This window comes from Alexandromys fortis, unplaced genomic scaffold (assembly GCF_014885135.2).
Source record: "Alexandromys fortis isolate MF-2015 unplaced genomic scaffold, M_Fortis_MF-2015_v1.1 scaffold_19, whole genome shotgun sequence".
Taxonomy (NCBI): domain Eukaryota; kingdom Metazoa; phylum Chordata; class Mammalia; order Rodentia; family Cricetidae; genus Alexandromys; species Alexandromys fortis.
In genome coordinates this window covers 7,612,591-7,623,863 of record NW_026067890.1, presented here as the reverse complement: position 1 = coordinate 7,623,863, position 11,273 = coordinate 7,612,591, and the positions used below count along the sequence as shown (strand labels likewise).

The 11,273-nt window shown below is 44.7% G+C and overlaps 1 protein-coding gene and 1 non-coding gene across 4 annotated transcripts in view; one reads left to right on the top strand and one right to left on the bottom strand.

The window, feature by feature from the left end:
- LOC126512548 (small nucleolar RNA SNORA41) lies at positions 1 to 128 on the top strand. Its single transcript, XR_007595090.1, has one exon. It is a non-coding gene; the product is annotated as a small nucleolar RNA SNORA41 (small nucleolar RNA).
- Positions 129 to 6,604: 6,476 nt separating this feature from the next.
- Pde5a (phosphodiesterase 5A) overlaps positions 6,605 to 11,273 on the bottom strand; it is a 121,225-nt gene continuing 116,556 nt past the window's right edge. For 2 of the 3 annotated variants that reach the window (XM_050145848.1, XM_050145785.1), the window contains one exon: positions 6,606 to 10,685. In XM_050145848.1, coding sequence (XP_050001805.1) covers positions 10,557 to 10,685 — 129 coding nt within the window. In that variant the 3' untranslated portion in view covers positions 6,606 to 10,556. Of the gene's footprint in view, positions 10,686 to 11,273 lie in introns of all 3 variants that reach the window. The other variant, XM_050145701.1, reaches the window with a different exon arrangement.

Below are 11,273 nucleotides of genomic sequence, written 5' to 3'. Positions count from 1 at the left end.
GTCCACAGCTACTGGTCTGCAGCTGATCTTATGGTGGCAGTTGTAGCATTCCTCTGTGGGATAGAAACTGTTACACAAGAGGGAGGCTGGACAACATGAAAACAAAGCTTTTAATATGAATGAAAATAGGCAAATAGCCTGGAGATTACTAAACAAATATGTTATTTACATAAAATTCTGTCCATATGCCAGGTCTACTTTGTAGATAAGATAATAGGTACAGCCTAGGACAGCAGGTACAGCCTAGGACAGCAGGTACAGCCTAGGACAGCAGGTATGGCGTAGGACAGCATAGGACAGCAGGTACAGGAGGCCCATAACCCATATACATAGCTTTTAGATTTTTCAGGCCTATAATAAATTTATGTTCATTGGAAAACAGTTAAAAAAAAAAAGAAACTGTTACACAATTTCATGCCTCTTTCTTAGCCACACAGAAAGAGGAATGCGCGTGACAGACAGGTGGGTTGAAAAAAAAAAAAAAGAAAGTGCTTCCTTCCACTCGGCGTCTCTGCCTGGCAAAGCCATTTACCAGGGAACTCTGCTGTATAGGCTGTGTTCTATCATGGAACTGTCCTAAAAAGCAACTCTTCAAAACAAAAGGGAAGTGGTAGCTGGTAAGCAGTAAGTGAGACATTCTCTGATAGTCAAGGATTTGGTAGTGAGCAATGATTTAATACTATCCCTGTATACACATAGACAGGTAGACCTATGCTTTTAAAGATGTTTGTTTCTACACAGGGTTAGTTTGGCCACTTAAGAATAACAAACACAAACTCCAAAGAAGCTCTGGACAAATGAATGATTAACCTGGCTCAACTATGACCAATGATTATGAGCAGACTATATCTCAAACTTGCTCAGAGAAGTTAAGACCACAGAGGCTTATGCTGAGACTAGCAGACTCTAGCAATCACCCTGATTATCTGAACAATAAAAGGTTCACCTTAGCCCTTTCCCCCTATGTAAGCGATAACAAAACTCCTAATGGTGGATTCCTGTTTAGCTGGGGCGTGAGAATGGCTTGGAAGAAGGAGGGATGGATGCAGAATGAGGAATGGGCACATAAGTAAAGACCGCCCATGGGAAAAACTCCCAATTGGATGTCTGTGATGCCCAACTCTTTAGAAAAAGTATTATTACATTGTGTGTGTGCATGCATATGCGTGCGTATGTGTGAATGCTCACGTGTGTGTGTGCATGCGCAGGTGTGCGTGTGTGTGTCTCTGTGTGTTCATGGAGTGTATGTGGGGGTCAGAGGACAACTTTTGGGAGCTGGTTCTCTCCTTCCACCATGGGAATTACAGGGCAAATTCAGATTGGCAGGCCTGTGTGACAAACTCTTGTATCCCCTGAGCCACCTCACTGGCCCTCTGCCTCTCTTTATAGGTGGCGGAAGATACAGAACATTTTTTTTTCACTCTGTAAAATTAACATAATCGTCTAAAGTCAAGGAAGACGGCATGGGTGGTATCTGTACTGTAGCTGCTGCTTGTGGCCCACAGCTCACAGCGAACTGCTGGGGGTGGCAGGTGGTTAGCCTGTTCTGCTGTGCTGGCTCAGTGATGAGAGGAGTGTGGACTCTGAGCCCCATTCACATCCTCCCTCTGCTTCTTTGATGCTACGTTGCTTGTAATTAGTCACCCGCTCTTGCTTACATTGCTTCTCCATCTAAGAATGGATCAAAAATCTACCTAAAGGTGATTGTAGAGGACAGAAAGGGTTGGCACACAGGTCCTGCTAATGCCTTCAGCCCCCTTCAGTCTGTTCTGTCATCACATAAGACCATGGGGAAAGCCCACTTGAGGCATGATGCTACCTGATGGTTGTACTGAACGCACGGACTGGATGTAGCTCTTGGTGGCCAAGGCGCAGGATCCAGGGGAAAGAATACTTAGCCATACTGGTGACAGTATAGATCACTAGGACTCTCGCCTGTCTGGGGAGCAACACTATCTTCCTCATACACTTGACAGCCTCATTCTCTTCAGAACTGATCCCTTTTTTTAAAGTGTCTGCAAACCAGGCAGCAGGAAAGACTTAGGGCTAAGTCAGGCACCAGCTCTGCCTTGCATTGTTGCCTCTTATGAGAGCATCATCGAGTTTTCCTTCCCCTTTAAGATCATTCGGAAATCACTACTGTCTGGTAAGGAGCAGACTGCATCCCCTGGGGATGTTCTCTATCCCCAGCACTTCTCTTCCCCAGGACTTCTTCCCAACAACTATTCCTTTAGGTCTGACAGGAACATTGAACTTTAGACGCTCCATAGTGGTGACTACTGGGCTTCCTAGGCCACCCAAACTACTCCTATATAAGAACCTAGCGTATTTGTATAACCAGAGTTTTAGGGTAAAATCCCCCGGCTCCAGGACCCCCAACAGGTTATGTTGTCCCAGTATACTAATTAGGAGTGATGAAAAGCAGAGAGAGGAGATTTAATTAATACTCATTGGGAAGAACAGGTGTCCATCAACTTCCTCTTCAAGGTTCTGAGATGAGCTTTAGGTTTAAACTGAAGAAGAGCTGGGGCAAGAAGCAAGAATCCTGCACCATTCATCCAATTCTGTCTCAACTCTGTTCTGCAGGTGGGTCCTCTGTCAGCTTTAGGAGAAGCATCTGATTTATATAAGACAGTGACTTCTGTTCCAGAATGTAGCCTCTGCATCTCCATCACTGAGTGCTGCTTTCTACCTTGGCTGCAATCTACCTTGCTTGCAAGATATCGGTACTCCTGGAATCCAAGATAACAGTGGGCTTACCAGGATGACTCTTTGTGCTTTCAGCCTTGCAAGGGGTGCGCGCAGTTAGGAGTCACTGGGTTTTAGACAGATTATTGAGGTTTTCGTGATTAGCATGCGTAGAGTCAAAAGGAAGAGTGACCCAAAGTCAAGGAGGCAGACAGATGTGCTAGGTTTTCATGAGGTTAATCTTATCTGTGCGGGCTCATATGATCTTAGCCAAGCAGGGCCAGTGTGCCTACTATATTAGGATGTGCTTAGATGATAAGTCAGAAAGAGCGCGCTACTTCGCTCTCTACCCTCAGACGCTAGGAACAATTTGATGGATTGCTAGTATGCAAACGCACATCAGATAAAATGCCAGCTTTCCTTTTGCTCCCCTTGACTCGTGACATGCCCTACTCCCCCATGGGAGGCTTACCAGCTCATTCTCTGCCTTTAGAGTTCAGTGACCTCCAAGGATGCGAGCCAGGAGGAAGAGAACTGAGAGCCGAGCTCATCTCTCAAGGTTCCAGTTCAGTGACTGCAGATAAGGCAGGAAGAGAAGCTCCAGAAGCAAGGACTGCCACGCCATCTCTTCCCCACGTGGATGGACCACTTTTGCTGTGGATAAAAATCCACACAGAGACCGAACAAAGTTTTCAGTGAGTTTGCTATTTAAATTACTAGAAGCCTCTTTAATAAAAGATACTTTTAATCATTGGATCGTACACAACGACTGAACCGATCTCTCTCTGTTTCTCTCTCACACACCCTGCCTCCCGCTCTCACTCCCATCTGTGGATCGTAACTAATTAGATAAAGAGGCCATCTCTTAGATCAGTGGTTTTAACTGATTAAGATATTAAGCTTTAATTTGTAACCAATTTAAAATTGCCTCAGAATAACCTAAGGGCTTGCTGATGTGGACTGCTCAGTCTCCTCCTTGGTAGATGGGCACCAAAAGCCAAGAAAAGTCCACTGGTGGGACTGGAGAGATGGCTCAGTGGTTAAGCCCACCCACAGGATAGCTCGCAATCATCTGCAATTCCAGCTCCAGGGGACCTGACACCTCTTTCTGCAGGCACTGCACACACCTGGTGCCCAGACATTCGTGCAGGCAAAGCATCCATGCACTCGGGCAGAAGTGAATGTAACCCCTTCAAGCAGAATTACTGTGAAGATTCAACAGACCTCCCAAGGTAGAAGACAGAGTTCAGTCTTGGCTTAACTCACTATGTTTACAGCCTCCAAATTTTAGCTACTTAAGCCTAAAAAATTTCCAATTGAACCCCGGGATTGGTTTCACAGTTGTCATGATAATGGTAATTGATAATAATAATAGTAGTAGTAGTAATAATAATAATAACAAATTTACTTAGTCACTATTAATAGTATTTTCTGCTCTAAGCATGTAATTCATTGTGTTTCTACCCTTCAAATGCCTTGGATCAGTTAGATAGCTCAGCGAGTAAAGCACTGCTGGCCGAGCTGTTGATTTTAAGATCTACGTGGGGGGAGGGGACAATTGACTCCTACAACTTGTCATCTGACCTCATGCCACGAGACGAGATGACAGCCCAGCGAGGTCATGTGTGATCTTGTAGGAATCTGTTTTGCAGGTGAGGAGCCTTATCACGCTCCCCCTCATCTCCAGGTTCAGGCCCTGGCACGTGTGGCAATCAGTCATTTTGGAGCCACACCCACACAATAAATAAATGCAATAAAAACATCAGTACCAGCAAAATGTTCATAAAATCTACTTATGAGGACTGAACAGTACTTAAATTTTTCTGGAAGTCTTAGGCCTGGGAGCCGCAGGGCGTGAAAGGACCCGCTTGTTCACACGGCGGCTCTGAACAGAAATGGGAAAGAAGAGAAAGAAGTTTCCTAGCCTGCCTGCCACTCCAAGCTCAGTACTGAAAAATAAGGTTATAATTTTATCAAATATCTTATTCATGAAAACCACACAGCTCTTGCCTCAAAAGGAATAAAGAGTTTATTTTTGAGCCAAATTTGAGTGACCATAACCCAGGAAACCCCAGGTCACCCCGTGTTCCAATGTGGAAACAGTTTCATAGAGTTTTTACAGCAACAGAAAGAACAAAGATGGCTATAAATCAAGGCATTTGAAAAGCGCTCTGGTCCTGTCGCTACTTCCGGTCCACCTAGGAATCCACTCAGGCTACGGAAGAGGTTTGCTTCTAGTGTCCTCAGCTGTGGCAAAATGGCGGCCTGATTGCTGACTGAATTCCAGTGAGATCAATGGCTGTAGACAAAAGGCTGTGATTCTTCAACCAGGTGCCTCAAGGGGCTGTGTCACAGGTGAGACAAGAGGCTGAGAGAGTCTTTTGACGGCTGGAGAATCATGAGCCTCCAACACTCCCCTCAAAAGGTCTCATGGTGTTACCCTCCTGAGACACTCTTTGAGACTTTCTCTGACTCTGGCATCACGCTCTGGGAACTGTTTCTCTTCAGGCTTGCATCATGAATGGTGAACTTGTCTCTTAGCGGTGTGGTTTCTGGGGAAGCTGGAAGGGGCTGCTAGTGGAAGTGGGAGCAGAGACCTTAGGAAACGGCTGAAGAAAGTCCTGCCATTTCTCGAAGCTACTCACGAAGGACGAACGATGACAAAATGTGAGCCATGGCTCAGGGCAGTGAGTCAGGACTTCCCAAAGTTGAACACTATCATGAGTATTCAATCGGACCACTTCATTAAAATTTTTTTTTGTTCCAAATAACTTTATTTTCATTCCATGCCTATTTCCTGAGATTTTTATTTAGACGAACGGCATGTTAGTTCCTCTCCTAACCTTCCAACTTTAGCTGAATGTAGCTTAAAACCAGACAACTCTGCAAGTTCGGGGTTTCTGGTGGCTTACTTTCGCGTTCCTTACAGACAGAAAGTCATGGCATGACATGCCTATGTATTAAACGTGGGGACCAGAATTCCTGTTTGCTGGGAGACAAACAGCTAATCACGGGACTATGCATTAAGGAAGTTTTTAAATGCTTCTTATTTGTACAGAAAGGGTTGCTGTCCCAGGAGTGGAATACTAAGTAAAAGAGAACTCAAGAGGTCTGACTATTCACAAGGAGAAAATCTTGACAGCGGGATCACTGGACTAAGGGCAATAAACAAAGTTTCCATATAAAAATTAATAGAAAAATGAATTTTTCATTACTTTCAGAAATTTCCATTTGGATTTTTTTTTATTTAGTCACCAAAAATATTTGAAGAAGCAGTTTTTTAATTATCCTTTAAAGCCAGTTGCTACTTCTTTAAATACAATGAAATTCTGGCGCCCTCTCATGGTCAGAAGTTTTAAGTATTCTTCTATGTGTACTGGCACTATTTCTTCAGGTGAGCTGTTTTCTGACCAGTGAACAGTGAAGACGGCTTGCCTAAAGGTATCAAAATAAAATAAAATAAAATTCCAGTACCCATACCACAATGTCTTTTACCCCAGAAACACCAATGGGTGCCAGAAGTCCCTTGCGGCCCTACATTAACCTTTACCAGGAGAACTAAATTAAGGAAACCTATCCATAAAACCCAAACCAAAGCACGACCTCCTGAGAGCCGTGTTGTTTACAATGCTCCTAGATAGTGATTTGACCCATGAAGCCTGGGTGTGGGACTTCTAAAATCTTGTATTAAAAAGGAGCCGGCTGGAGTGTTAACAGTGGCTGTGAAGCTACAAATCTGGGCCCCACTCAGACCCAAGCTTTCTGGCAAGAAGGAAACACCTGAGTTTTAGCTCCCTGTGTACACCAGGTTGGTAACGATCCCATCACCCCGCCCCCCCCCCCGCCCCCCGTGCTGTTATGGCGGGAAACGCGACCCTCAAACTGACAGCACAGGACATAACCAATAAAATGACACTTACTGAAGAGTCGATTTGACTGAAGAGTTATCAAACTTCAGTGAAAAATTCTCTGAAACTAACCGGACCGGCTTTCCCGGCGTGAAGCCCGATTTCCGCATCGTTTCCTGACTCTTAAAACCCAAGGCGCCCTCATGAAGAGACCACGTTCGGTTCTTGTTCATTCATTTTATTTTTTTACAGCACTGTAAAATGAGGAAACACCTGACGTGTGATGACTTCGCACAGTGAAAACCACCTTGACCGTGTCTGACGTCACAGGGATGGGGGGGGCGAGGAGGTGCCCACCTGCTCTTCTGGAGGGTGACCCACCCTCTCCCAGAAGGATCCTCGGGAATGGTTTCCGGTGTGGTGAGAGGAAAGGAAAACCAGCCTGCCAATCATTTAAATGACTTCACAACAGGACATAATTTACATAGTAACTCTTTTATGCCAGTATAAAAATAGTGCCCGAAACTATATATTTGTTCAGATAGATTGAAAAGGCGTAAGGATACAAACAGATACCAACAGTGTCGTGTGATGGTTCATTAGGGCTCTTAAACAGTAATACAGATTTCTATTTTCAGCTATTTACATCCGTTTCAACAACATTCAAGACATGTCTACACAGGCTTGTTGGTAAGAATGAGGAGGGGTGAGGTAAGCTTTAATACTTCCTTCTTTGTTCTCCGTGAGAGGGCAGAAGGGGTCCGTGAGAACTCTGACCCCCCCCCCCTCCCTGGTTGAAATATGGAAACATGATCTACATCATGGAAGACAGGACGTCTCACACAAGGCGTTCTTCACGCTATCAGCAAGTTAGCAGATCCGTGCTGACAGGAAGACAGGATGTTCACAGGCATAACTAAGAAATTCTGGATAAAAGTGCATAGTATGTATGTGACAGATGAGGTGGAGGAGAGGGATGGGATGCCCTCTACGTTTGCATGTGAAGCTGGAGGAATGAGAAACGATGCTCCTAGTCATTTTCTGCACAGCCCGCGTCTGTCTCGGCCGCTGAGCGCGGTTCCTAACATATGGAGAGGACTTAGTGGGCTGATGCATGGCTGATGCGGTGTAAATAAGTTTTGTCAACTTATCTGAAACTGCTGTTTACAGGAGAGCAAGGGACCACTTTGTCTTTTCTCATCTTAAATCAGGTTAAAGAAAAGGCCTTGCTGCTTACGTGCTATGGATAAGGAGTGTAATCTAGAGAAAAACACAGATAATTTGGAAATGTAATAGGTGCCAAGCCTCACGCGCCCACAACATTCTGGGAGTAAAGGCACTTGACTGGTAGGCAAAACTCGTCTGGGATTCCAGTTCCTCCAAGAAAGCAATGCTACTAGTACATTTTCATCTTCCCCCTTGTCTCCAGGCTGCTAACAAAAACTCTTCTGTTAATCCACAATTAATCCACAGTGACGAAGCAGCATCCTGGGGAGCCAGGTCTGTGTGGAGCGGATTAAATGTACTTGCTTTCCATCTAAGGAACTCAGCCTGAGAGAAGTGACCTGCGAGATGAGGTCATGTCTCTACTTCAATACCCCGTTTCCGACAGTGGTCTCAGAGGCCCATGAGGAAGGCTTAGGAGCTAGCTGCCTCCTGTGACATTTCCCTGGAACACAGGCTTTGTCCAAACCTGACTACATTAGGAACACAGCTTCCTTAGGTGCAGAGGCTAACTGATTTATACACATTCACATAGTACCATGACCGGCAAAGGCAAATCTTCTAACCATGTAAGATCCAGAAAGCTTTCTAATCAAGTTACCAAAACACAGATTCTTTTTCTGGCTAAATATTAAAATTAAATGTTATCATGTTATCTCACTACGGCCAGCCAAGCAATCAACCAAACAGTCTAGGACAACAACAATGTCTTGTTCGTCATGGGCAATATCAATACACGGCAGCATAAGGGAGAGATTATAATAATATAATATAATAAATATAATCCAACTTGAGAGGATACTAGAAAGGAAATATTCACATTCAGAACGAAAACTATGATTTGTGTTTTTGTACCACAGACAGAAATTCCATGTATGGAATGGTTTTCCTATAAAATAAAAACTATTTGAATAAAAGAGTACTCTCTTCTGTAGGAACTGAACTATCCAGCAATGACATAGCGGACGCATGGCACTGCTCTTCCTAATTTAATGCCTATACACGTAGGTGAAATAAACCATTGCCCAAAGCGAGTCAAACGATCTCTGCTCTGACTTCTTGCTTGTTAACACCACAGACAAATCCTCCACACATCATGTCGCCTTTAAAGATGTTCTCAGTGGTTGGCACTACACACGTGTATGCCCGCGTTTCAGCATAACTGCTCAGTCACGTGTGGGGTTCAGTGCTAGGCGGAGAGAATGTCCTCTAAGCCCGAGTCTGCACTCAGGAGTTATGGATGCATGCATAGGTGTATATACAGTGTGCTGATAGGACTATTGTCGGTGACGGTCTGTGTAATTTACACACCAGTGCATTGGAGGCCACCTTACAGATCTCATCTACGTGATATGAAAAACAAACAAAATGATATTCTGAAAATACAGGTATCACAACAATAATACAGCTGGCATTGGGCAACAACTCCCTGGGTTGGCCTTCACCCATACTAAACAATTCTAGCAGAACTCGTTTTGCCTTCTCGTATCTGAGTAAGAGCAAGGCCACAATAAAATATACATACACAGGATCCAAAATGAACATGGTGCGTTTTAAGCAAAGAGAAAAGGGAAAAGAAACCATTTCAATCCAAATTAATGTTAGAAACCCAGATCAAATATTTCAGCCAGTTTGGGAGGAGGTGGGAAGACGACAGAAGTTAATAAATCAAATCCCTCAAGTTCTCCTCAAACTCAAACATTACTGCACATTTGGAACAGATACTCCTCCCTACTCGAGCTGCTCGATTTGATTCACTATCTGCTCCCGATACCGAAGGCTGCTTTTATTCTGACAGGAAGATCTCACACTGTTCCTTTGAACTTATTGTCTGAGCTCCCTTTGAGAGACAAACCTCTGATGCAACTCGTATAATTATTTTCTTTTCCTGTAGATTTGACAGAGGAATAAAGGCTAATTTTCACTTTCATACATGTGGTCATGTCCTAACTTCAGGCAAGTGGTCCTGTGACCACTTTTCTGTTGAAACTTAATTGCTGGATTAAGGCGATGAAAAGTTAAAAAGAAATTAGTTTTTGAAGTTTTCAGTATTTAAAATGCAGATTGTCAGAAAGATCTTCCAGTGAGACATTTCTCTTGGCTTAAGGCTCTTCCGGGCCCTCCCAAGTCTGGCACATACTCTCCCGTGGGAAGGTCAGGGGGGAATCATCTGGCCCTGGGCTTTGGGTGGGGTTCTGAGATTGTGTGCTGAAGGGCTACTGCGTGGAATGATTGTACTGTGGTTTGCTCTGCCACACAGGTGACATGTAAGGTAAGCTGTCCCCATCGCAGAAAGAGCAGACCAATTAAATACCACAGTTTCTTGTTTCTCAACACCTTAATTTTGTTAAGACCCTTCAATTTTATATTCATTTCTCCCCTAAAATCCACTTGGTCAACATTCGTCTCATGATCGCTTTAAATGTCCCAGAACATTGTCAATTTGTCTCTAACCTACTTTTTGAGAAAGATTTCTAACATGTTTGAAAGACTGGTGACTCAGAAACACAAAGACAGTTATTTATAATTCCCAAGCAAAACCACGCTGAGTGTAGGAATGCCATTTACACCATTCCTATCCATGTGTTCAACGTGAAGACGACTAACCATTTCGCTTCAGTGGCAGAAAACCAAAGTAGAGAAAGTAGGTAGCAATCGCTACGACACTTCATGCTACGCTCTCAAAAGTTGTGCAAAAACAAAATACAGCAGCGGCAAAGTGCACACAAGTACGCATGGTGTATGGAGCAACCCGGCCTGCAGCAGTCAGCGTGTGGGGGATGCACCGTCAGTCTCCTAGGCCTGGCTGCTTTCCCCGTTGAGGAGCATCTTCTCCTGCTGTTCTGCAAGGGCCTGCCACTTCTGTCTGTTTTTCCTGCAGCCGTCCAGCAGGGGCAAACAGTCCTCTGAAACGTGGGTCAGGGCCTAAAGAGAGAAAGGAAAGAACTAGAAGGAACCATACGCTTGCCACCAGGGGCCACATAAATTGTGTGAGCAGCGACACAGGCGCCGTTCTCTTAAGTCCTAGGAACACACGCATGGGCACATAGGCATGTACGCACGCACACGCAGTATTTATCAAAGCTTTCCCTTAAGCTATAGATCTAAGGAGGCATACTTGGGGACAAAGAGAGCACAGTGACAACCGAGGGGGCCTGAAGGAGAGGTTGAGAGGAGTATTGGTGTAGCATGTATTGCTCCTGTATAGGACCTGAGTTTGGTTCCCAGCGCTCATGTCAGGCGGCTCACAGCTCCTGGAGCTCCAGAGGGACCCATTGGCTCTGGCCTCTAGGGACGCCTGCACTCGTGTGCACATACTCACACAAAGACACACGTGTGATTAAAAATAAAAATGAATCTTAAAACTGTAAACCGCTGAGCTGTGGGGGCTCATTTGTGTGGGTGCACTGTTTATCTGGGTGAAGGCCGGCTCTCTGAGGAGGCTGTGGGATCCACACCTGTGCTTTCCCACAGATGGTTTTACGCAACGTGCTTTTTCAATGCAAGACTTGC